Here is a 27,572-nt window from a genome sequence, read left to right on the forward strand (position 1 = left end):
CTCTCTTTCTCTGCACTCTGCGCTCTGTCTCTCTCTGTCTCTCTCGCTCTAACTCTCTCTCTCTCTCGCTCTCTCTTCGCTCTGTCTCTCTGTGTCTCTGTCTCTCTGTGTCTCTCTGTCTCTCTGTCTCTCTGTCTCTCTCTGTCTCTCTGTCTCTCTCTGTCTCTCTCTGTCTCTCTCTGTCTCTCTCTGTCTCTCTCTGTCTCTCTGTCTCTCTCTGTCTCTCTCTGTCTCTCTGTGTTTCTCTGTCTCTCTCTGTTTCTCTCTCTGTCTCTATCTCTGTCCACTCTTCCTGTTTGCGGATATTGGATTTGGTGTTCCCCTTGTGTTAAAGCCCATTCCTCCAGAAAGCTCTGTTGTGACTTAGCCCCAGTCATTCCATCATAAAGGCCTACCACATAGCTAGTCATCTATTTACTTGTGGTTGGTGGCTTAACTCTGGTAAATGTATAGTTGCTTTTTTAGAAACTGAACTTGTGCACAATAACCTATGTTATAAAGACCAGATTATTTTTGAAAAAGTGATTTTATGTTGATTACACTTACCTGAGTAAATAACGGTTGAAATGTTTTTATCAAAAGCACTTCATCATTGGTATTCGTCCACCCATCATGAGGTTTGGAGCTATTCCATATTTGCATTCAACCTTTGGCCTTGTAGCATGGACTGTACCACATCCAAGCTTGGGGCTACTACCACCTTTTTCACGGGTCAAAGTTCCCCACTCCCCCAATCCTCACCAGCAATGCCTGGAATGTTGAGACGGGGAGACTTAACGGTAGTGTCTCCGCTGCTGGCTCGGAAAGAAAGGTGCAAGTCATTGTCATCAGGTTTCTTGTTAACAACCCGTGTCATCGACCCCGTAGCCCGAGACCCCGCTCTCCCTCATTCCATCAGCAGCTCTTTCATGTGAATTAGAAGGGCCCATCAGGAGCCCTCTCTCTCTCTCTCTCTCTCTCCCTCTCCCTCTCTCTCTCTCTCTCTCTCTCTCTGTCTCTGTCTCTGTCTCTGTCTCTGTCTCTGTCTCTGTCTCTGTCTCTGTCTCTGTCTCTGTCTCTCTCTCTCTCTCTCTCTCTCTCTCTCTCTCTCTCTCTCTCTCTCTCTCTCTCTCTCTCTCTCTCTCTCTCTCTCGTACTGTACTGTACTGTTGTGTGTCTGGGCCAATTACAGACTACAGAGCAGGGTTTGGGTTACCAGGGTTAGGGTTATGGCTACCAGGATGATCCAGGGGAGAAAACCAGACCAGGCCAGGCTACACCTCCATCTGAAGCATGCTCTGACAAGTGGAGAATGTGTGTGTGTGTGTGTTGGGTAGAGATCACACACTGTCAGCAGCTGGACCTTAACCTACAATTACCACCCATCACACACCTCAGATTCCCCCAGCTGAGACAGGGAGAGGAGGAGAGAGTGGTGGGAAAGAGAAAAGAGGTGAAGGTCAAGGTGAAAATCAAAGTGAAATTCGCAGTGAAGTTCACAGTGAAAGTCAAGGTGAAGGATGACGTGGATAGTGGGGTGGTTTCAAGCTGCAAAATGACATCCAATTTTGACGTTTGTATTTAGAGATTATTCTAGATAACAGGTATTTTATCAATGTCAACATTTTTGTACAGAAAGAAAGACGGTCAAAAGAAAGTCCAAAGAAAGTCCAAAGAGAAAGAGAGGAAATGTGGCCTAACAGCTGGAAGCCCCCTAGGCAGTGTCCCAAAGGGCACCCTATTCCCAATGTAGTGCACTCCTTTTGACCATTTGGGACGCAGCCCCTAGTCTCCAGAGCTTAAGGCATTTGCCGGTCTGGCCTGTTGCCCTGTCTCTGGCTCCTCTGTCTCTCGAGGCCGTCCATTAGCAGAGAGCTGCTTCGACCCCTAGATAACTAACTCCAGAGATAAAGAACACTGCGCTGGTCTCACTCTCTTTTCTCCCTCAACCCCTAGCTATTTCCCTCTCTCCCTCAGCCCTCAGAAAGACCAACAAAGAAGACCAAACAGACTATTAGATTAGATCAGGCGTAGCTCCTGGCAGGGTGCGATGTTGTTTGGTTAGTCTTTTCATGAGTGTTGGATTTAGACCTAGAGCACACAAGGTGTGTGGACTACTTCGCCAATTAGTGAAGCGACAGGGAGAGCTACAGGGAATGCAGGGTTTCGTTCCAGCCCTCCGGCCCTGATACAGCTAATCAAGGTCCTGATCTGCAGCTGATTAGCAGAACCAGGGTCGTATTCATTAGGGCACACCGTGGCAAAACTTTTGTAGCAAAACAAGTGTTTCGTATTGGACAAGTTCAGGGAGTCCCTCTCTGTTTCAGTCAGTTTTCTTTGTATGCTCGCCCTGTAGCTCTCCAGGAGGGAGGGTTGGCAAAGGTTAGGGTGGTGTAGGGGGAAGTTGCCCCTAGATGCTGATCTAGGGTCAGTTTTGCATTTCCCCTATTCATGCTTAAGGTTAGGATTGGGGGAGGGGAGGCTGACACTAGACCTGTACCTAGGGTATGGGTGGGGCGCCTTAGAGAGTTCTGAAGCGTAATTCAGAGTGCAAAGGCGTAGAGACGCAATAGTCTGCGTCCCTTTGTGAAAGCTACGCGGCTCTATGACCAACGTACAGCCCGAACACACACCTCCCCACAATTCCCAACCAGTACGGCTCCATGTATGCCTCCTCCATTCATTTGAATGTGTTGACAAGTGGATAAATTGCTTGAGCCGCGCTGAGAATTTGGAAAGTATGAAAGCCAACGGTCCAATATTCTAGAACACTGGGACAGACTCTGATAGAGGCTTTAGAGAGAATCCATCCTTATGACCACTAGACCAATGAAAGGAGCCAATTGGCATTCTGTATTTATTGCAAATGAGAACAATAAGATAACGTTTAGCTGTGCAAGTCAACAAATGTTGACATCTGGGTTTTGGTTGCGATTGGCAGATGTGATGTGGACCCCCATGATTTTCCCCAAGGGTGTATATTTATTTTGGATACCATTTCTAAGATCGCTCAGGGTTATGCTTAGTTGGAATATTGTGAAATACATTTGTAATCAATTGGCATATAAATAACAATTTATATGCCAATATATACAGTGGGGGAAAAAAGTATTTAGTCAGCCACCAATTGTGCAAGTTCTCCCACTTAAAAAGATGAGAGAGGCCTGTAATTTTCATCATAGGTACACGTCAACTATGACAGAGAAAATGAGAAAAAAATCCAGAAAATCACATTGTAGGATTTTTAATGAATTTATTTGCAAATTATGGTGGAAAATAAGTATTTGGTCAATAACAAAAGTTTCTCAATACTTTGTTATATACCCTTTGTTGGCAATGACACAGGTCAAACGTTTTCTGTAAGTCTTCACAAGGTTTTCACACACTGTTGCTGGTATTTTGGCCCATTCCTCCATGCAGATCTCCTCTAGAGCAGTGATGTTTTGGGGCTGTCGCTGGGCAACACGGACTTTCAACTCCCTCCAAAGATTTTCTATGGGGTTGAGATCTGGAGACTGGCTAGGCCTCTCCAGGACCTTGAAATGCTTCTTACGAAGCCACTCCTTCGTTGCCGGGCGGTGTGTTTGGGATCATTGTCATGCTGAAAGACCCAGCCACGTTTCATCTTCAATGCCCTTGCTGATGGAAGGAGGTTTTCACTCAAAATCTCACGATACATGGCCCCGTTCATTCTTTCCTTTACACGGATCAGTCGTCCTGGTCCCTTTGCAGAAAAACAGCCCCAAAGCATGATGTTTCCACCCCCATGCTTCACAGTAGGTATGGTGTTCTTTGGATGCAACTCAGCATTCTTTGTCCTCCAAACACGACGAGTTGAGATTTTACCAAAAAGTTCTATTTTGGTTTCATCTGACCATATGACATTCTCCCAATCCTCTTCTGGATCATCCAAATGCACTCTAGCAAACTTCAGACGGGCCTGGACCAGGGGCGGTGTGTTCAATAGGGCGATATGGGCGACGCACTGCCAAACGGGAAAAGGAAGGGATTTTTTTTCTAATCAATTATATCACGGCAACAGTAGTTATCAGTGTTGTAATCTAGACGTCTGATCTGCCACAGTGCCACACTGCCACTAAATGTCCAATCAGGCTAAAGTCGTGCTTTAAATGCCCCCCCTTTTGGGGCGATTTCAGTCAGGTTGAAAATCGCCCAGAAGTCTGTCATAGACTCCCATGTAAAATCAATTTTTTTCAAATTTCAGAGCTTTCAATACAATCTCTATGGGTGTCTGAGGGCTTGCACTTACGCGCTTTCGTCATACGTAACGTAACCATGAACGTAACTAAGAAAAGAGCGGGTAGCAGCGTCTCTGTTGCGACCTGCAGTGTGTGTGACGTTTGGTGTGGCGTTATCTTATGTTTTTAATCTTATGTTTTTAATTTGTACACTTAGTGGCGTTATTTTATGTTTTTAATTTGTACACTTAGTTTACAAACATTCTGCCAACCATGGATTTCCAGTGGTGGGGTCACGGTGTTGGACTGATCTTGTTGATCGTGTACATACCCGCTACGAACGGACTAAATAATGAAAACGCTGCTGGCAGCGGAATCCAATACAGCAGGGGAGTTTTTACTACAATGCAACTCAAATACGAACGCGATGGATATCCCAATGGCCCATCTAATACCTGATTGTCTGCGAGTGGATTACAAACCCAAATGCAAACGTGGAAAACGCGGGGGAATCAGACAACGACTTAAAAAAATTAAGAACAAACTTCCCTTACCCACCACCTTGCTGATTAATGCCCAGTCACTGAGGGGGAAAGCGGATGAGTTGTCAGCGAATCTGCGCTTCCAACACGAATATCGGGAGGCCTGTTTGCTGGCATTTACTGAGACTTGGCTGGATGACAGAGTCCCGGACAGAGAAGTGGAGCCGGCCGGCTTCACCCTGGTCAGAGCGGACCGCGATCTGACAGTCACAGGGAAACTTCACGGCGGGGGCGTCTGCCTGCTTGTCAGCGACCAGTGGTGTAAATCGATCCTGGTAAGAGAGCGACTCTGTACCCCCGACATTGAACTGCTTTCTGTGTCACTGCGACCTTACTATCTGCCCCGTGAGTTCCCCCAATTGTTTGTTACTGTTGTGTACATTCAACCAAAAGCTAATATAACAAAGGCATCAGAGATTATTTATAATCTGTCACAGAAACTGGAATCCATCTCCCGACGCACCCAAATTTATTTTAGGGGATTTTAACAACTGTACCTTGCACAAAGTCTTGCGCACATACCATCAGTATGTGAAATGTCACACTAGGAAAAATAGGACTCTTGATTTGTGCTATGGGACAATACCAAAGGCGTTCTCTGCCACCACCAGACCTCCTCTGGGGACATCAGACCACAATGTGGTCTACCTCAGGCCAATTTACTGTCGCCTCCTGGAGAGGGAGAAACCCACAGTTAAAACTGTCCAGATCTGGAATGACAACAGTATCACTTGGGGTGTTTTGACTGTACAATGTGGGAGGTATTTGAGGACAGCAGCTCTGATCTGGATGAACTCACAGAGGTTATTTCAGACTATGTAAACTTCTGTGTTGAGTCAGTTGTGCCTACTAAGACCTGTAAAATCTTCCCCTAACAACAAGCCTTGGGTATCAAAACATCTAAAATCACTACTTGATAGGAAGAAGGCAGTTTATGCTGGGGGGTGATAGACAGGCTTTAAGAGATGTACAACGTGAGATAAAAAGACAGATACTGGTGGACAAGTTTTGCGGAGTGTTTGAGTTAGCTTTGCGAGGCAAAGAGGAAACTGAGGGCTCCACCAACCCTGGTAAGCCAACACTTTTGAGATCAGTCAATAAATGCTTCTGGTATTGACTTATATGCTGCCCCTGTCTTCATGTTGTTGCTGGACATATATTTTTTAAAATGTGTGTAGGTCACCTAAATCATCAGAAAAATTGCCCCCCCTGAGAATTTTTTCAGGAGCCGCCACTGGCCTGGACATGTACTGGCTTAAGCAGGAGGACACGTCTGCCACTGCAGGATTTGAGTCCCTGGCGGCGTAGTGTGTTACTGATGGTAGGCTTTGTTACTTTGGTCCCCGCTCTCTGCAGGTCATTCATTAGGTCCCCCCGTGTGATCATTTTGACCCCATGGGGTGAGATCTTGCGTGGAGCCCCAGATCGAGGGAGATTATCAGTGGTCTTGTATGTCTTCCATTTCCTAATAATTGCTCCCACAGTTGATTTCTTCAAACCAAGCTGCTTACCTATTGCAGATTCAGTCTTCCCAGCCTGGGGAAGGTCTACAATTGTGTTTCTGGTGTCCTTTGACAGCTCTTTGGTCTTGGCCATAGTGGAGTTTGGAGTGTGACTGTTTGAGGTTGTGGACAGGTGTCTTTTATACTGATAACAAGTTCAAACAGGTGCCATTAATACAGGTAACAGTGGAGGACCGAGGAGCCTCTTAAAGAAGAAGTTACAGGTCTGTGAGAGCCAGAAATCTTGCTTGTTTGTAGGTGACCAAATACTTATTTTCCACCATAATTTGCAAATAAATTCATTAAAAATCCTACAATGTGATTATCTGGAGAAAAAAATTCTCGATTTGTCTGTCATAGTTGACGTGTACCTATGATGAAAATTACAGGCCTCTCTCATCTTTTTAAGTGGGAGAACTTGCACAATTGGTGGCTGACTAAATACTTTTTTTCCCCACTCTATATATATATATTGTTTGATTAACATGTTGTGGATGTGGATGTAATTACAACATATGTGCTTTTCAGCATTTCAATTGTAGTGATACAATGTAACTCTAAATGTTACATACCTAAATGTGTACTTTAAGCGCAGGGTCTCTACTGTATCTAAAAGTAAAACCTCTGCTCTTTCTTGAGGCCCACGAGCATACAGGGCCTCGAGCCACGGATGTCAGACAACACCAGGGCTGCACCCTGTGGGCCCTTGTCAAAAGTAGTGCACTATATAGGGAATAGGGTGCCATTTAATTTAAAGTAGTGCACTATATAGGGAATAGGGTGCCATTTAATGTAAAGTAGTGCACTATATAGGGAATAGGGTGCCATTTAATGTAAAGTAGTGCACTATATAGGGAATAGGGTGCCATTTAATGTAAAGTAGTGCACTATATACGGAATAGGGTTCCATTTAATGTAAATTAGTGCACTATATAGGGAATAGGGTGCCATTTAATGTAAAGTAGTGCACTATATACGGAATAGGGTTCCATTTAATGTAAATTAGTGCACTATATAGGGAATAGGGTGCCATTTAATGTAAAGTAGTGCACTATATAGGGAATAGGGTTCCATTTGGACCGTACTCTAGTTCTTCAGAAGTTCCCTGCTGACCCATATAAAGCAGAGCCAGCCAGGCTACTGTGGGAAGCACAGCCATCTCTCGCACTGCACTGTCGAAAATATGCAGCCGTAAAGGTTTTGTGTTTAAAAAGGGGATGTATTGGCGCTCCCAGTTCTACCCACACCTAGCTGAAGTACTGTGTGTGTGTGTGTGTGTGTGTGTGTGTGTGTGTGTGTGTGTGTGTGTGTGCCTACGTATGTGTGTTATGTGTGTTAACTGACAATAAAATCAATGTGTACATGTGGGCATTCCACTGCAGTGTTGTAGTACTCGAGTCCGGTCTCCAGACCACATGTGAGTGTCTTGGTGTTGTCTCGAGTCCGGTCTCCAGACCACATGTGAGTGTCTTGGTGTTGTCTCGAGTCCGGTCTCCAGACCACATGTGAGTGTCTTGGTGTTGTCTCGAGTCCGGTCTCCAGACCACATGTGAGTGTCTTGGTGTTGTCTCGAGTCCGGTCTCCAGACCACATGTGAGTGTCTTGGTGTTGTCTCTGTGTCAGGTACATTTGTACTCGGTCAGCAACCTTAATACCAGCGCACTCATGTAGGAGAGTGCACTTTTTGTAAAACACAAAGGGCCAGTGGTGGCCCAGGTATAAGCCCTATACATTTACATTTTAGTCATTTAGCAGACGCTCTTATCTAGAGCGACTTACATGAGCAATTAGGGTTAAGTGCCTTACTCAAGGGCACATCAACAGATGTTTTGTCACGCCCTGGCTCTGGGGACTCTGAAATGTTGAGCCAGGGTGTGGATTTTCTATGTTTAGTTTCACGGGGTAGCTTCTATGTTGTGTTTTCTATGTTTTGGGTTTTGTTCTAGATCATATAGATCTATGTTGGTCAGGGTGGTTCCCAATCAGAGGCAGCTGTTGCTCGTTGTCTCTGATTGGGAGCCATACTTAGGTAGGCTGTTTTCAGCTATTCTTTGTGGGATCTTGTTCTGATTTGGTTTGTGTTATACCGTAGACGTCACGTTATCGTTGTTGTTTTGATCGTGTGATCATTCTAAATAAATAATATGTTCACCTTCAACGCTGCGCCTTGGTCCGCTTCATCATGTGTCAACGATCGTGACAGAAGATCCCACCTCGACTGGATCAAGCAGCGTGACGAGGAGAGAGGATGGACGTGGGAGGAGATGAGTGCGAGTCTGGCAAGAGGGATGGAGGCCTTGGCCACGGGTAGGAGTGAAGCCCATACATTTTTTTAGGGGGGCTAACGCCGTGGACGACGTGGGCAGCAGGAGGACGCCAGGTTACGGGAGTCACTGGTCACCAGGGGGAAGGAGGTTGTAGAGGCACGGCGAGAGGTACTGGCGTGTGTTGCCAGTCCGGTCCGGCCTGTTCCTGATCCCCACGTAGGGTCAGTGGTGTGTGTTCCCAGTACGGTCCGGCCTGTTCCTGCCACTCGCACCAAGCCAGTGGTGTGCGTCGTCAGTCCGGCACGGCCCGTGCCTGTTCCCCGCACCAAGTCAGGGGTGCGCTTCGACAGCCCGGCTCGGCCCGCTCCTGCTCCCCACACCAAGCCAGTGGTGTGCGTCGTCAGTCCGGCACGCGCCCGTGCCTGTTCCCCGCACCAAGTCAGGGGTGCGCTCGACAGCCCGGCTCGGCCCGCTCCTGCTCCCCACACCAAGCCAGTGGTGTGCGTCGTCAGTCCGGCACGGCCCGTGCCTGTTCCCCGCACCAAGTCAGGGGTGCGCTCGACAGCCCGGCTCGGCCCGCTCCTGCTCCCCACACCAAGCCAGTGGTGTGCGTCGTCAGTCCGGCACGGCCCGTGCCTGTTCCACCGGTGGCTGGTCCGGCACTGGTCAGATGCTTCACGTCGGAGCTAGAGCAATCCGCTCCACCAGTGGTCAGTCCAGCTCCGGCCAGCAGGGCCAGACCGGACCAGGGGTACTGTGGGGGGTTAGAGAGGGAGTGGGGATCATGCCCAGAGCCGGATCCGCCGCCAAGGCGGAGTGCCCACCCGGTCCCTCCCCTGTGGTGTTCTGTTGGCGCGGTCGGAGTCCGCGCCTTTGGGGGTACTGTCACGCCCTGGCTCTGGGGACTCTGAAATGTTGAGCCAGGGTGTGGATTTTCTATGTTTAGTTTCACGGGGTAGCTTCTATGTTGTGTTTTCTATGTTTTGGGTTTTGTTCTAGATCATATAGATCTATGTTGGTCAGGGTGGTTCCCAATCAGAGGCAGCTGTTGCTCGTTATCTCTGATTGGGAGCCATCACTTAGGTAGGCTGTTTTCAGCTATTCTTTGTGGGATCTTGTTCTGATTTGGTTTGTGTTATACCGTAGACGTCACGTTATCGTTGTTGTTTTGATCGTGTGATCATTCTAAATAAATAATATGTTCACCTTCAACGCTGCGCCTTGGTCCGCTTCATCATGTGTCAACGATCGTGACATGTTTCACCTAGTCGGCTCAGGGATTAGAACCAGCGACCTTTCGGTTACTGGCACAACGCTCTTAACCACTAAGCTACCTGCCGCCCCACTTTTGTTTCAGTGGGTATTGCGTATACTCACTTTTTATTCTCTACTGATACGTATCAAAGTAGTGTAGTGGAGGTATATGACTTATCAATTACAGGTTTTCCTACTTACAAAGCATGTAGAGGTCTGTAATTTTTTATCATAGGTACACTTCAACTGTGAGAGACGGAATCTAAAACAAGAATCCAGAAAATCACATTGTATGATTTTTAAGTAATTAATTTGCATTTTATTGCATGACATAAGTATTTGATCACCTACCAACCAGTAAGAATTCCGGCTCTCACAGACCTGTTAGTTTTTCTTTAAGAAGCCCTCCTGTTCTCCACTCATTACCTGTATTAACTGCACCTGTTTGAACTCGTTACCTGTATAAAAGACACCTGTCCACACACTCAATCAAACAGACTCCAACCTCTCCACAATGGCCAAGACCAGAGAGCTGTGTAAGGACATCAGGGATAAAATTGTAGACCTGCACAAGGCTGGGATGGGCTACAGGACAATAGGCAAGCAGCTTGGTGAGAAGGCAACAACTGTTGGCGCAATTATTAGAAAATGGAAGAAGTTCAAGATGACGGTCAATCACCCTCGGTCTGGGGCTCCATGCAAGATCTCACGTCGTGGGGCATCAATGATCATGAGGAAGGTGAGGGATCAGCCCAGAACTACAGGGCAGGACCTTGTCAATGACCTGAAGAGAGCTGGGACCACAGTCTCAAATAAAACCATTAGTAACACACTACGCCGTCATGGATTAAAATCCTGCAGTGCACGCAAGGTCCCCCTGCTCAAGCCAGCGCATGTCCAGGCCCGTCTGAAGTTTGCCAATGACCATCTGGATGATTCAGAGGAGGAATGGGAGAAGGTCATGTGGTCTGATGAGACAAAAATATAGCTTTTTGGTCTAAACTCCACTCGCCGTGTTTGGAGGAAGAAGAAGGATGAGTACAACCCCAAGAACACCATCCCAACCGTGAAGCATGGAGGTGGAAACATCATTCTTTGGGGATGCTTTTCTGCAAAGGGGACAGGACGACTGCACCGTATTGAGGGGAGGATGGATGGGGCCATGTATCGCAAGATCTTGCCAACAACCTCCTTCCCTCAGTAAGAGCATTGAAGATGGGTCGTGGCTGGGTCTTCCAGCATGACAACGACCCGAAACACACAGCCAGGGCAACTAAGGAGTGGCTCCGTAAGAAGCATCTCAAGGTCTGCAAACCAGATACTGAAAAAGTTTAGTCCGAAAAGTTGGTTAGTCGGCTATTTGTGATGCGCATTTGTCATCATGCGCTGTTTGAATCAGGGGCGTAGACATGGATAGGCCTGGGTGGACAGAGGCCCACCCACCGGGGAGCCAGGCCCTAACAGGCCCACCCACTGGGGAGCCAGGCCCTGACAGGCCCACCCACTGGGGAGCCAGGCCCTGACAGGCCCACCCACTGGGGAGCCAGGCCCTGACAGGCCCACCCACTGGGGAGCCAGGCCCTGACAGGCCCAACCAATCAGTTTGATGTGGTTTAAGAATTGTTGTGGACTTAGACCATCACATTTTTGTATTTTTTTATATTTAAAAAAGTTTGATTTTGAGCGTGATAATCTGAAAAATCTATAGGAAAACTCATAAAAAACATAGGAAAACATAGGATTTTTCACACAGGGTGCCTTTCTTTCGCTGGGCGGGCCGTTTGGGAACTTTAAGGCAAAATCTGAGTATACCCACATCTCCAGGCACCACTACACCACTGCATAGGGCCGATGGATAGACAGCAGTCACACACAGCATGATGTTAAAGGATAAGCAGTCCATAAACTCAGACATAATAAGCCGGTAGGTCCCAATCATAAGAATACAAAAACACAACCATTAAGCATTTCCCAATCGAAATGTACAACTATTACTTCCCATTGCAAAAAAAAACATTTCACATTTAGCACACAAAGTAACCAGTGACCTAAAGTTTAAAGTGGAACTGACAGTGTTTTAACTACTTTGCAGATATGAAACAAATAAAATACAAATAACAAATAACATATTCCCAGTTTATGCTACAAAAATCAACTTTATAATTGGTTTTACAAATAGGTTATATTTGACTCAACGTTCCATGACGTACACTAAGGCGTTGTTGGCAGAATAGATGGATGCAGTTCAATACATGGTTAATATAATTCACCAATACATTTCTTGGTAGTCCAAACAATATTGCTATCAGGTTGTAAATCACAGCTCCATTCGGGATGCAATGTTTCAGTTTCAATTGCTCAATATTCTGGACAAAAAACGGACGAATGTAACTAAGGCTGGGAATGTCAATACAATCAAACTATCAAGGGCAATGATCACAAGTCAGTCATAACGTGGCTAATAGGCTAGCGTACCTATTTATGAAGCAAGCTAAAAACATGGAGCCTAACGTTAGCTAGCAAGAACTTGAACGACTGCTATCGAGTTAGCATATCTCTTGCGTTCGCAAATTCACTCTGGCTATCTACTTCGATTTCAGAGCACTCTCTCGTCTGAGTGTGCCAGAGCGCAGAACCACTGATGAATTTACGAATGCGCAACACCCGCTGAATATGACCGGTGTCAGTAAACGAAGGCAAAAAAATAATAGTTTGTCAAGAACGCTCTAGATAACATGTAAACAGCCTAACCAGCTCTGCTACGATGATTAAAATGGTCAGAGTGAGGTGTTCTCTCATTGTTCTCTCGTGTCCGGAAGTAGCTAGCTAGCAAGCTATCCAACTTTAGCCAGTTAGCTTGAGCTGTAAACACACAGTCCAGTTCAAAGTGAATCGTGGCAGACCCGTGCTGCAAATGGCTTGTTTGTATAAAGGCCTACTGTAGCTCTGATTGGCTATAGCGCACCGGTTTGTTTAGACTCTGGTCCTGGACAAGACATGTGTTTATTCGGTTTTATTTACTGTAGTGTCTATTAATTGTCCAAAAGCACGGCTGCTTTCCAACTCTATATTACTATAGAATTTCCACAAATGCCTTAGTATACGTCATTCCCAAACATTCTGTGAATTTATGACAACGTGAAAAAACGTGGTCACTGGTCAGACTTTTTTTTGAAAAAGTGTCATATTCTTCCTTGGGGGGTGTATATGAACAGATTTTAATACGATTTCCTGTTGCTAAAATGCTTTCAGTTCCACTTTAAATGCAACAATGTTTCACACAAGTTATTTTCATAGAGATGGCTAACAACAGCAAGCGCGCTGCAATAAGAAACACAGTTCCACTCACCAGATGATGATCATTTGAAACGTAACTTCTTGTTGAAAGTTATTATATTGAAAAGGGAAAAGCTAACACATTAGCAACAACATTCTCCTTGATAACACCTGCTGCAGCCGCTGCAAATTAGCTGACAACAAAAGCTAGCTAGCTAGACCGTGGGAAAACTACTGCTTGCTATTGCGTAGCAACATGTTGGCCTTCAAGAAGGCAGAAGTTTCCATACGTTTTTGTAAAAACGGTCCCACCCATTAAGTCAAAATGTGATTGGTTGATTCCACTGTCACTCGAAAATGTTGCCCTAATACCGTTGAATGGCTGACTTAGCTAGCTAGAAGTATCTCCCCAGAGACCAGCAGTGTTCCTTTCCATCAAAAACTGAAGAGATTAAATCAGAACATCATTGAAAATTATATTATAATTATTATTATATTATTATAATCATTATTTTATAAATCCTTAGCCTTTCTCTGAAGGTGTAGAAGGCCCATTGTTCTCCACTGTGTTTGGGTTAGTAATAATTTGTAGAGTGGTTCTATTTTCCCTCAGCATGCATTTTTTCTCTATTCTGAATGTCTAAAGAATCCATATGTTGTTCTGAAATGTGAACACAGAAATACTGGACATTTTGAACTCTTATTATGTGGTGATTTGACAAAATTACAATCCTGGTCTTGACTCGGTCTCGACCCCCTCCGGTCTTGGTCTTGACTCGGACTCGATTTGCTCCGGTCTTGGTCGTGAATCGGTCTCGCTTTAGGAGGTCTCAAACACAACACTGTTCCACTGTTTTCCACTTGTGCAATAACAAGGTAACAAGATAACTGTATTTCTATGTCATTACAAAGTAATGACTAACTATGTACCAACTGTTGTTATTGTCATAGCGATGACAGTGTGTTTTGACTTAATCTAAATTAACTCATGTGCCCCTGACAGATTTCTGTAATATTTCACATCAAGGAATCATGTGGAAACGATGGCAAAGTGGTTCCCCGTGTTTACGACAAAATGTAAAGTTCGCCATAGGTCGCAGGGTTAAATAAAGCAGCTATTAGATCAGTGAAATTAGCAACAGTGTTAAGGAATTCAAATGGTAAAGATATGAGAAGGATGAATTAGCACATTTTGAAACATTGGGTGAATTATTAGGCATGTACCCATACACCACAAGACGGCCTTGTGGATGTGCGTGCGTGTGTGTGCCTGCTTTCTGTCTGTCTGTCTGTCTGTCTGTCTGTCTGTCTGTCTGTCTGTCTGTCTGTCTGTCTGTCTGTCTGCCTGCTTGTCTGTCTGCCTGCTTGTCTGTCTGTCTGCCTGTCTGTCTGTCTGTCTGTCTGTGTCTGTCTGTCTGTCTCTGTCTGCCTGCTTGTCTGTCTGCCTGTCTGTCTGTCTGTCTGTCTGCCTGTCTGCCCATCTGTCTGCCTGTCCGTCTGCCTCTCACCCTGGAACAGTGTGTGTCTGTGACAGCGTCCTTGTTACCTATGACCTACAAGGTGTACAGTATGTGTTAACTAACTGTGTTAACTAACTGTGTTAACTAACTGTGTTAACTAACCGTGTTAACTAACTGTGTTAACTAACTGTGTTAACTAACTGTGTTAACTAACCGTGTTAACTAACTGTGTTAACTAACCGTGTTAACTAACTGTGTTAACTAACTGTGTTAACTAACCGTGTTAACTAACTGTGTTAACTAACCGTGTTAACTAACTGTGTTAACTAACCGTGTTAACTAACTGTGTTAACTAACCGTGTTAACTAACTGTGTTAACTAACCATGTTAACTAACCGTGTTAACTAACTGTGTTAACTAACCGTGTTAACTAACCATGTGATGTCATGTCTTGTTCCTTCTCTCACAGACCAGCGGGCAGGCTCGTGTTTCGGCGGACTGCTGAACGGGCGCTGTGCCCAGGAGCTGCCTGGCCTCTTCAGTAAGACCACATGCTGCTGTGACAGTGGGCGCTGCTGGGCACGAGGGGCCCTGTCTGAAATATGCCCCGCCCAAGGATCAGGTGAGTCACCAATCTATAGTATTCCTCCTATGCCCAATGTTTGGTTGGCAAGCCTGGTGCTTAGTTAGTGTGCTGCAACATTTAGAGTGAAGAAATGTAATGTATAGACGTGACAATCTCCTAGGACCAGGGTTGCCTATCGCCATACCCTATGAAGTGTCATTTGTGAATGACTATCATTATTAGCTACTTCAACGTCAAAACCTTTAGACATTTCCATAGTTATATTTCTCTGTACCAAAGAGTTATGCAAGTTCTGCCCTTAACTGCATTCTAAAAAGCCCTTGAAAACCTGAGTCTCAACAAGCAGCTTGGAGAACGCTGAATCTGATGCTGAGCCCAGTTCAAAGCGCCTGTCAAGCGGTAACAGATAGTGTTCTGCTGCAGCAGGTGTAACAGAATGGTACCTTGGTTATGTCAGGGTAGACTGGAGGGCTCTGAAAGCCCCTGGCACTCTCCCCCATTTCCTCTGGCTCTCACCCCAGACTGGGCAGAGCACACAGGATGCCTGCTCCTCCAACGCCCACTTCACTGGCATGTGTTGCTTTGGTTTCACCTCAAGTCTAGGGTACAGGGTTGAGCAACTCAGGTCGGTTTCACCTCAAGTCTAGGGCACAGGGTTGAGCAACTCAGGTTGGTTTCACCTCAAGTCTAGGGCACAGGGTTGAGCAACTCAGGTTGGTTTCACCTCAAGTCTAGGGGGACAGGGTTGAGCAACTCAGGTTGGTTTCACCTCAAGTCTAGAGGACCGAGATGAGCAACTCAGGTTTGTGGGGGCCAGAATGTCTGCTGGGTCATGTTCAGTAAGCACAAAATGAGAGAAACGTATGAGGAAAACTTGAACTTGTCCAATAATGTTCATGGAACTTTCAAAAGTATTGCTGCGTTGTGGCCTACAGAACAGGATGGTGGTTTGCGATTGCTTTACATCTTATAGAGAGCTTTAGAGAGCATGTGTGTGCTCTCAGAGCAACCAACTGACTTGATGCTTTGATGTCAAAGGGAGACTTATGGTTAAGGGTTAGAAGTAGTATGGCTTAGTGTCCTTAGACAGGATATGTTTCAAGGCACACTGTAGTTTTGAGCTTTGACCTCTACTATCACTGCTGGCAAACCTATTGATGTTTGAACTTTCAAACCTGTTCCACCATCATCCCGACGGTGTGTGGGGCTAAGTCTCCTTGGAAGGCCCTATGTTTGCCCTTCCTCTCACTGCTGACTAACCTTTTGACCTTTGTCTCACCATCCTCCAGAGGAGTACCGCCGGCTGTGTGTCGAAGGAGTCCTACCCTACCCAGATGGAGACTTTGGAGGGAGACCGAACCCCAATGGTGGCTACGACCCGTCCAGGCCCAATGGTGGCTACGACCCGTCCAGGCCCAATGGTGGCTACGACCCGTCCAGGCCCAATGGTGGGTATGATCCATCTAGAACCAACAGTGGCTACGATACAACTCTGAATGGCCAAGGGGTTCCTAATGGAAATGGACAAAGGCCAGATTTAGGTATGAAAACCTCCACATGCACTAGAAGCACCCACACATTCAACAGAAAGCATAGGCTCTGCAAGCTGTACGATGTGTACAGTATCTACAGTGCCTAGCAAAAGTATTCACCCCCCTTGGCATTTTTTTCCTATTTTGTTGCATTACAACCTGTAATTTAAATGGATTTTTATTTGGATTTCATGTAATGGACATACACAAAATAGTCCAAATTGGTATCAAAAAATTCTAAAAAATAAATAACGGAAAAGTGGTGCGTGCATATGGATTCACCCCCTTTGCTATGAAGCCCCTAAATAGGATCTGGTGCAACCAATTACCTTCAGAAGTCACATAATTAGTTAAATAAAGTCCACCTGTGTGCAATTGTCACGTTCGTTGAATGACGGGCCAGACCAAGGCGCAGCGTGATATACGTACATGTTTATTAACTATTAAACACAACGACAAAACATCAACCGAAACGAAACGTGAAGTCCAAGGTAGAACACACAACATACCTTATAAGGAACAAGATCCCACAACTAGACAGTGCCAATAGGCTGCCTAAGTATGGTCCCCAATCAGAGACAACGAGCGACAGCTGCCTCTGATTGGGAACCACACCGGCCAACATAGAACTATACATACTAGATCCTAAACATAGACAAAGCACAACAAGGAATATACACACCCTGACTCAACATATAAGCGTCCCCTGAGTCAGGGCGTGACAGCAATCTAAGTGTCACGTTATCTCAGTATACACTACCGTTCAAAAGTTTGGGGTCACTTAGAAATGTCCTTGTTTTCGAAAGAAAAACAATTTTTTTGTCCATTAAAATGACATCAAATTGATCAGAAATACAGTGTAGACATTGTTAATGTGTAAATGGCTATTGTAGCTAGAAACTGCTGATTTTTAATGGAATATCTACATAGGCGTACAGAGGCCCATTATCAGCAACCATCAGTCCTGTGTTCCAATGGCATGTTGTGTATGCACAACTGAGCAAGAGGACAAATACATAAGAGTGTCTAGTTTGAGAAACAGACGCCTCACATGTCCTCAACTGGCAGCTTCATTAAATAGTACCCGCAAAACACCAGTCTCAACGTCAACAGTGAAGAGGCGACTCCGGGATACTGACCTTCTAGGCAGAGTTGCAAAAAAAAGCCATATCTCAGACTGGCCAATAAAAATAAAATATTAAGATGCGCAAAAGAACACAGACACTGGACTTTTTCTTTGCAACTCTGCCTAGGTCAGCATCCCGGAGTCGCCTCTTCACTGTTGACGTTGAGACTGGTGTTTGCGGGTATTATTTAATGAAGCTGCAAGTTGAGGACCTGTGAGGCGTCTGTTTCTCAAGCTAGACACTAATATATTTTTGTCCTCTTGCTCAGTTGTGCACCTGGGCCTCCCACTCCTCTTTCTATTCTGGTTAGAGCCAGTTTGCGCTGTTCTGTGAAGGGAGTAGTAGACAGCGTTGTACGAGATCTTTAGTTTCTTGGCAATTTCTCGCATGGAATAGCCTTCATTTCTCAGAACAAGAATAGACTGACGAGTTTCAGAAGAAAGTTATTTGTTTCTGGCCATTTTGATCCTGTAACCAAACCCACATTTTCTGATGCAACTAGTCTCAAGAAGGCCAGTTTATTGCTTCTTTAATCAGCACAGCAGTATTCAGCTGTGCTAACATAATTGCAAAAGGGTTTTCTAATGATCAATTAGCCTTTTAAAAGGATAAACTTGGATTAGCAAACACAACGTGCCATTGGAACACCGGACTGATGGTTGCTGATAATGGGCCTCTGTACGCCTATGTAGATATTCCATAAAAAATCAGCCGCTTCCAGCTACAATAGCCATTTACAACATTAACAATGTCTACACTGTATTTCTGATCAATTTGATGTTATTTTAATGGACAAAAAAAGTGCTTTTCTTTCGAAAACAAGGACATTTCTAAGTGACCCCAAACTTTTGAACGGTAGTATATATACACCTGTTCTGAAAGGCCCCAGAGTTTGTGACACCACTAAGCAAGGGGCACCACCAAGGAGCTCTCCAAACAGGTCAGGGACAAAGTTGTGGAGAGGTACAGATCAGGGTTGGGTTATAAAAAAATATCAAAAACTTTGAACATCCCACGGAGCACAATTAAATCCATTATTAAGAAATTGAACAAATATGGCACCACAACAAACCTGCCAAGAGAGGGCCGCCCACCAAAACTCACGGCCCAGGCAAGGAGGGCATTAATCAGAGAGGCAACAAAGAGACCAAAGATAACCCTGAAAGAGCTGCAAAGCTCCACAGCGGAGATTGGAGTATCTGTCCATGGGACCACTTTAAGACGTACACTCGACAGAGCTGGGCTTTAAGGAAGAGTGGCCAGAAAAAAGCCATTGCCTAAAGAAAAAAATAAGCAAACACGTTTGGTTTTTGCCAAAAGGCATGTGGGAGATCCCCCAAACATATGGAAGAAGCTACTCTGGTCAGATGAGACAAAAATGTAGCTTTTTGGCCAACAAGGAAAATGCTATGTCTGGCGCAAACCCAACACCTCTCATCACCCCGAGAACACCATCCCCTCAGTGAAGCATGGTGGTGGCAGCATCATGCTGTGGGGATGTTTTTCATCAGCAGGGACTGGGAAACTGGTCAGAATTGAAGGAATGATGGAGGGCGCTAAATACAGGGAAATTCTTGAGGGAAACCTGTTTCAGACTTCCAGAGATTTGAGACTGTGACGGAGGTTCACCTTCCAGCAGGACAAAGACCCTAAGCATACTGCTGAAGCAACACTCGAGTGGTTTAAGGGGAAACATTTAAATGTCTTGGAATGGCCTAGTCAAAGCCCAGACCTCAATCCAAACGAGAATCTGTGGTATGACTTAAAGATTGCTGTACACCAGCATCCAACTTGAAGGAGCTGGAGCAGTTTTGCCTTGAAGAATGGGCAAAAATCCAAGTGGCTAGATGTGCCAAGCTTATAGAGACATACCCCAAGAGACTTACAGCTGTAATTGCTGCAAAAGATGGCTCTACAAAGTCTTGACTTTGGGTGGAGGGTGAATAGTTATGCACGCTCAAGTTTTCTGTTTTTTTTTGTCTTATTTGTTGTTTGTTTCACAAAAAAAATGTATTTTGCATCTTCAAAGTGGTAGGCATGTTGTGTAAATCAACTGATACAAACCCCCAAAAAATCTATTTTAATTCCAGGTTGTAAGGCAACAAAATAGGAAAAAATGCCAAGGGGGGTGAATACTTTCGCAAGCCACTGTATATGCAGTAAATTCGTAAAGTATTCAGACCACTTCCCTTTTTCCACATTTTGTTACGTTACAGCCTCATTCTAAAATTGATGATTTAAAAAAAAAAAAGTCTCATCAATCAAACACCCCATAATAACAAAGCGAAAACAGGTTTTTAGAAATTTGCGAATGTATTTAAAAATAAAAAACAGAAATACCTTATTTACATACACTACCAGTCAAAAATTTGGACACACCTACTCATTCAAGGGTTTTTCTTTATTTTTTACTATTTTTTACATTGTAGAATAATAGTGAAGACATCAAAACTATGAAATAACACATATGGAATCATGTAGTAACCAAAGAAGTGTTAACCAAATCAAAATATATTTTATATTTGAGATTCTTCAAATAGCTACCCTTTGCCTTGACGACAGCTTTGTACACTCTTGGCATTCTCTCAACCAGCTTCATGAGGTAGTCACCTGGAATGCATTTCAAATAACAGGTGTTCCTTCTTAAAAGTGCATTTGTGGAATCTCTTTCCTTCTTAATGTGTTCGAGCCAATCAGTTGTGTTGTGACAGAATAAAGCCCTAATTGGTGAAAGATCAAGTCCATATTATGGCAAGAACAGTTCAAATAAGCAAAGAGAAACGACAGTCCATCATTACTTTAAGATATGAAGGTCAGTCAATACGGAATATTTCAAGAACTTTGAAAGTTTCTTCAAGTGCAGTCGCAAAAACCATCAAGCGCTATGATGAAACGGGCTCTCATGAGGACCGCCACAGGAATGGAAGACCAAGAGTTACCTCTGCTGCAGAGGATAAGTTCAGTAGAGTTACCAGCCTCAGAAATTGCAGCCCAATTAAATGTTTCACAGAGTTCAAGTCACAGACACATCTAAACATCAACTGTTCAGAGGGTACAGCGTGAATCAGGCCTTCATGGTTGAATTGCTGCAAAGAAACCAATACTAAAGGACACCAATAAGAAGAAGTGACCTGTTTGGGCCAAGAAACACGAGCAATGGACATTAGACCGGTGGAAATTTGTCCTTTGGTCTGGAGTCCAAATTTGAGATTTTTGGTTCCAACCGCCGTGTCTTTGTGAGACACGGTGTGGGTGAACGGATCATCTCCGCATGTGTAGTTCCCACCGTGAAGCATGGAGGAGGAGTTGTTATGGTGTGGGGGTGCTTTGCTGGTGACACTGTCTGGGATTTATTTAGAATTCAAGGCACACTTAACCAGCATGGCTAACACACGCAGCGATACGCCATCGCATCTGGTTTGGGCTTAGTGGGACTATAATTTGTTTTTCAACAGGACAATGACCCAACACACCTCCAGGCTGAAGAAGGAGAGTGATGGAGTGCTGCATCAGATGACCTGGCCTCCAGAATCCTCCGACCTTAATCCAAGTGAGATGGTTTGGGATGAGTCGGACGGCAGAGTGAAGGAAAAGCAGCCAACAAGTGCTCAGCATATGCGGGAACTCCTTCAAGACTGTTGGAAAAGCATTCCTCATGAAGCTGGTTGAGAGAATGTCAAGAGTGTGCAAAGCTGTCATCAAGGCAAAGGGTAGCTACAGTGAGGGAAAAAAGTATTTGATCCCCTGCTGATTTTGTATGTTTGCCCACTGACAAAGAAATGATCAGGCTATAATTTTAATGGTAGGTTTATTTGAACAGTGAGAGACAGAATAACAACAACAAAAATCCAGCAAAACGCATGTCAAAAATGTTATAAATTGATATGCATTTTAATGAGGGAAATAAGTATATCAACATTAAAAGTAGGAACAATTTCAGATGTATTGAAATTCATGAAAGTAAATATGTCTGGCTACTGTGAGATGTACTGTATTGTAATTACTGAACTTTTGACTGGTATTGTAAGTAATTAGACCGTTTGCTATGAGACTGGAAATTGAGCTCAGGTGCATCCTGTTTACACTGATCATCCTTGCGATGTTTCTACAACTTGATTGGAGTCCACCTGTGGTACATTCAATTGATTGGACATGATTTGGAAAGGCACACACCTGTCTATATAAGTTCCCACAATTGGCAGTGCATTTCAGAGCAAAAACCAAGCCATGAGGTCGAAGGAATTTTCCGTATAGCTCCGAGACAGGATTGTGTCGAGGCACAGATCTGGGGAAGGGTACCAAAAATGTCTGCAGCATTGAAGGTCCCCAAGAACACAGTGGCCTCCATCATTCTTAAATGAAGAAGTTTGGAACCACCAAGACTCTTCCTAGAGCTCGCCTCCCGGCCCAGCTGAGCAATCGGGGGAGAAGGGCCTTGGTCAGAGAGGTGACCAAGAACCTTATGGTCACTCTGACAGAGCTCCAGAGTTCCTCTGTGGAGATGGGAGAACCTTCCAGAATGACAACCGTCTCTACGGTGTATCATGGTGGTGGCAGCATCATGCTGTGGGGATGTTTTTCAACGGCAGGGACTGAGAGACTAGTCAGGATCGAGGGAAAGATGAACAGAGCAAAGTACAGTGAGCTCCTTGATGAAAACCTGCTCCAGACCGCTCAGGACCTCAGACTGGGGCGAAGGTTCACCTTCCAACAGGATAACGACCCTAAGCACATAGCCAAGACAATGCAGGAGTGGCTTCGGGACAAGTCTCTGAATGTCCTTGAGTGGCCCAGCCAGAGCCCGGACTTGAACCCGATCAAACATCTCTGGAGAGACCTGAAAATAGCTGTGCAGCGACGCTCCCAATCCAACCTGACAGCACTTTAGAGGATCTGCAGAGAAGAATGGGAGAAGCTCCCCAAATACAGGTGTGCCAAGCTTGTAGCGTCATACCCAAGAAGACTCGAGGCTATAATCGCTGCCAAAGGTGCTTCAACAAAGTACTGAGTAAAGGGTCTGAATACTTATGTAAATGTGATATTTCCATGTTTTGCTTTGTCATTATGGGGTGTTGTGTGTAGATTGATGAGGGGAAAAAACAATTTAATCCATTTTAGAATAAGGCTGTAACGTAACAAAATGTGGAAAAAGTAAATGGGTCTGAATATTTTCCCGAATGCACAGTAGATGGATGGATGAATGGCTAGGGATGGATGGAAGGAAAAAGCACAGTCATTATGATGAGCTACTATGGTGTATGTTGGACAGGCACAGCGACTCTGAACCAGACGATAAACCTCTGTAAGCAGCTGCCCAACCTGTGTCTGCACGGCCGCTGCATCTACGTGGGCTCCAGCTACTTCTGCGTGTGCAACAACGGCTACATCCTGGACGCTCGCCTAGAATGTGCCGGTACAGTATAGTAATTATACAGTAATACATTAAAAAAGTGTTTTTATACGTGTCTTTGATGGATTGGCTAACACTTTTTAAATGTTCATTCCAACGCCCACAGTGTTGGGATACCAGGAACTCTGTTAAGTGTTCTTGAATGATTGACTTTTTAAATGTTAATTTCAACACAGGCAATTTTGGACCCTAACATTGTAAAGTGTTCTTGATTCATTAAATTACACTTTTTAAATGTTAATTTCCAACACCCTTTTTCTAGATATTCAACACTTTTTCAGATGATCCCATATTTAACATTGTGGGGCATTAACCCTGTGGGTGTTAAAAGGTGTTAAACTCTCTAAGGAAAGTTTTCTCTGTCAATACTGTACAGCAATAAAGAAAGCATTGTGGCAGCACATTTCAAGTAAAGAGTTACTAGTCAAACCCAGGAAGACTATTGGCCATCAACCCTCTTCCCAGCTGTCCTCTCAGAACATCCACTTTCTATCAACATGTTTAGTTTAGTTTATTAGAATCCCTATTAGCTACAGCACATGCAGCAGCTACTCTTCCTGGGGTCCATTAGCTACAGCACATGCAGCAGCTACTCTTCCTGGGGTCAATTAGCTACAGCACATGCAGCAGCTACTCTTCCTGGGGTCCATTAGCTACAGCACATGCAGCAGCTACTCTTCCTGGGGTCCATTAGCTACAGCACATGCAGCAGCTACTCTTCCTGGGGTCCATTAGCTACAGCACATGCAGCAGCTACTCTTCCTGGGGTCCATTAGCTACAGCACATGCAGCAGCTACTCTTCCTGGGGTCCATTAGCTACAGCACATGCAGCAGCTACTCTTCCTGGGGTCCATTAGCTACAGCACATGCAGCAGCTACTCTTCCTGGGGTCCATTAGCTACAGCACATGCAGCAGCTACTCTTCCTGGGGTCCATTAGCTACAGCACATGCAGCAGCTACTCTTCCTGGGGTCCATTAGCTACAGCACATGCAGCAGCTACTCTTCCTGGGGTCCATTAGCTACAGCACATGCAGCAGCTACTCTTCCTGGGGTCCATTAGCTACAGCACATGCAGCAGCTACTCTTCCTGGGGTCCATTAGCTACAGCACATGCAGCAGCTACTCTTCCTGGGGTCCATTAGCTACAGCACATGCAGCAGCTACTCTTCCTGGGGTCCATTAGCTACAGCACATGCAGCAGCTACTCTTCCTGGGGTCCATTAGCTACATCACATGCAGCAGCTACTCTTCCTGAGGTCCATTAGCTACAGCACATGCAGCAGCTACTCTTCCTGGGGTCCATTAGCTACAGCACATGCAGCAGCTACTCTTCCTGGGGTCCATTAGCTACAGCACATGCAGCAGCTACTCTTCCTGGGGTCCACATGAAACGTACAAATACATTACAAAGTACAGAACAGTTATAGACAAGAACAACATAAGATATTACATTACAATTAAAATAAAATAAAATAAGAGTTATATATATATAGGAAACCAAGAGACAACCGCAAAATAAATAGTTACACATTATTCACATATACGTATTCATATTCTTATATACAGTACATTTAAATGAGATCTTTAGAAAGAGGAGAGGCGCTGTTATACAATATGTTTTTTAAATTTGTTTTTTAAAGCATTAACTGAGCTACGCATTAAATCTGTTTTTTGGTTTGGATACCGTTAAGAAACTCATAGTGGTGTACGGTGGATATGTCTGTTTGAAGTGTATAAAATATATACGTTTGCAAATAGATTATTCAAGTCGTTAGGCATTTTCAAACACACATGTTTCTTAAAAAGACTAGAAGAGAAGTAGTCAATTTCTCGACAACCCTCAACCATAAAATACTATCATGCATGTTGTTGATGTTAGTTCTCTGTGTGCAGTTAAGGGCAAGGCGTGCTGCTCTGTTTTGAGACAGCTGACCATATTACCGGACAGTCATCAAGACGGGACAAGACCAGAGTCTGAACAACTAGTACAGTTGGATCTTTTTATAACAGACCCCTCCCCATCTTCACATCAACTTTGTCAATATGACTTGACCAATGAGAACTGACAATCCTATGTTACTCCTAGGAGTTCAGCTTCAACTTGTTAATGGACACACCCTTTATGCACAACTCCAGTTGAGGTTTAGGTCTAAGAGAATGTTTTAGATGTATTTAAGACCAGTTTATTGTTAATTACCCATTCTGACACTGACTGTAACCCCTTGCTTAGTCTGTGAGCTCACTGGCTGTAGGTGCTGATGTGTAGTGTGTGCAATCATCAGCATACATAGTCATTTTAGCTTCTTGTAAGACAAATGGCAAATCATTTGTAAAAAATAAAGAAGAGTAACGGCCCAAGGCAACTGCCCTGAGGGATACCGCACTGTACATATCTGATGTTAGAGAAGCTTCCATTGAAGAACACTCTCTAGGTTCTATTGTATAAAAAAAAAAATGTATGCACTCACTAACTGTAAGTCGCTCTGGATAAGAGCGTCTGCTAAATGACGTAAATGTAAAATGTATTGAATAAATAACTCTCCAACCATGTGATGGCGGGTGATGTAAAGCCATAGCAAGTGAGTTTCTTCAATACCAAATTATGATCAATAACATCAAAGGCTGCACTGAAATCTAACAATCTGCGGTAGCAGAGAGAACAGTCTGTGACTAGGGTGGCTGGAGTCTTTGACAATTTTTAGGGCCTTCCTCTGACACCGACTGGTATAGAGGTCCTGGATGGCAGTAAGCTTGGCAACACTGATGTAATGGGCCGTACGCACTACCCTTTGTAGTGCCTTTCGGGTCGGAGGCAGAGCAGTTGCCATTCCAGGAGGTGATGCAACTAGTCAGGATGCTCTCGATGGTGCAGCTGTAGAACTTTTTGAGGATCTGAGGACCAAAGCCAAATCTTTTCAGTCTCCTGAGGGGGAATAGGCTTTGTCGTGCCCTCATCACGACTGTCTTGGTGTGTTTGGACCATGATTGTTTGTTGGTGATGTGGACACCAAGGAACTTGAAGCTCTCAACCTGCTCCACTACAGCTCTGTCGATGAGAATAAGGGTGTGCTCGGTCCTTCTTTTCCTGTAGTCCACAATCATCTCCTTTGTCTTGATCACGTTGAGGGAGAGGTTGTTATCCTGGCATCACAGGGCCAGGTCTCTAACCTCCTCCCTATAGGCTGTCTCATCGTTGTCGGTGATCAGGCCTACCACTGTTGTGTCGTCGGCAAACTTAATGATGGTGTTGGAGTCGTGCCTGGCCATGACGTCATGGGCGAACAGGGCGTACAGGAGGGGACTGAGCACGCGTCCTGAGGGGCCCCCGTGTTGAGGATCAGCGTGGCAGATGTTGTTACCTACCCTTATCACCTGGGGGCGGCCCGTCAGGAAGTCCAGGATCCAGTTGCAGAGGGAGGTGTTTAGTCCCAGGGTCCTTAGCTTAGTGATTAGCTTTGAGGGCACTATGGTGTTGAACGCTGAGCTGTAGTCAATGAATAGCATTCTCACGTAGGTGTTCCTTTTGTCCAGGTGGGAAAGGGCAGTGTGGAGTGCAATAGAGATTGCATCATCTGTGGATCTGTTGGGGCTGTATGCAAATTGGAGTGGGTCTAGGGTTTCTGGGATAATGGTGTTGATGTGAGCCATGACCAGCCTTTCAAAGCACTTCATGGCTACAGACGTGAGTGCTACGGGTCTGTAGTCATTTAGGCAGGTTACCTTAGTGTTCTTGGGCACAGGAACTATGGTGGTCTGCTTGAAACATGTTGGTATTACAGACTCAGTCAGGGACAGGTTGAAAATGTCAGTGAAGACACTTGCCAGTTGGTCAGCGCATGCTTGGAGTACACGTCCTGGTAATCCGGCAGGCCCTGCGGCCTTGTGAATGTTGACCTGTTTAAAAGTCTTACTCACATCGGCTACGGAGAGCGTGATCACACAGTCGTCCGGAACAGCTGACGCTCTCATGCATGCTTCAGTGTTGCTTGCCTCGAAGCGAGCATAGAAGTGATTTAGCTCGTCTGGTAGGCTTGTGTCACTGGGCAGCTCGCGGCTGTGCTTCCCTTTGTAGTCTGTAATAGTTTGCAAGCCCTGCCACATCCGACGAGCGTCGGAGTCGATGCAGTACGATTAAATCTTAGTCCTGTATTGACCCTTTGCCTGTTTGATGGTTCGTCGGAGGGCATAGCGGGATTAATTATAAGCGTCCGGGTTAGAGTCCCGCTCCTTGAAAGCGGCAGCTCTACCCTTTAGCTCAGTGCAGATGTTGCCTGTAATCCATGGCTCCTGGTTGGGGAATGTACGTACGGTCGCTGTGGGGACGACCTCATCGATGCACCTATTGATGAAGACAGTGACTGATGTGGTGTACTCCTCAATGCCATCGAAAGAATCCCAAAACATATTCCAGTCTGTGCTAGCAAGACAGTCCTGT

General features: G+C 45.0%; 1 protein-coding gene across 1 annotated transcript in view; it reads left to right on the forward strand.

The window, feature by feature from the left end:
- LOC121583098 (fibrillin-2) overlaps window positions 1-27,572 on the forward strand; it is a 272,325-nt gene that overhangs the window by 60,512 nt on the left and 184,241 nt on the right. Inside the window, exons 9-11 of the mRNA XM_041899311.2 lie at window positions 14,949-15,101; window positions 16,355-16,513; window positions 22,994-23,137. Of these exons, the coding sequence (XP_041755245.2) occupies window positions 14,949-15,101; window positions 16,355-16,513; window positions 22,994-23,137 (456 nt within the window). The remainder of the gene's footprint in view (window positions 1-14,948; window positions 15,102-16,354; window positions 16,514-22,993; window positions 23,138-27,572) is intronic.

Source organism: Coregonus clupeaformis, chromosome 15, assembly GCF_020615455.1.
Source record: "Coregonus clupeaformis isolate EN_2021a chromosome 15, ASM2061545v1, whole genome shotgun sequence".
NCBI classification, from domain to species: Eukaryota; Metazoa; Chordata; class Actinopteri; order Salmoniformes; family Salmonidae; genus Coregonus; species Coregonus clupeaformis.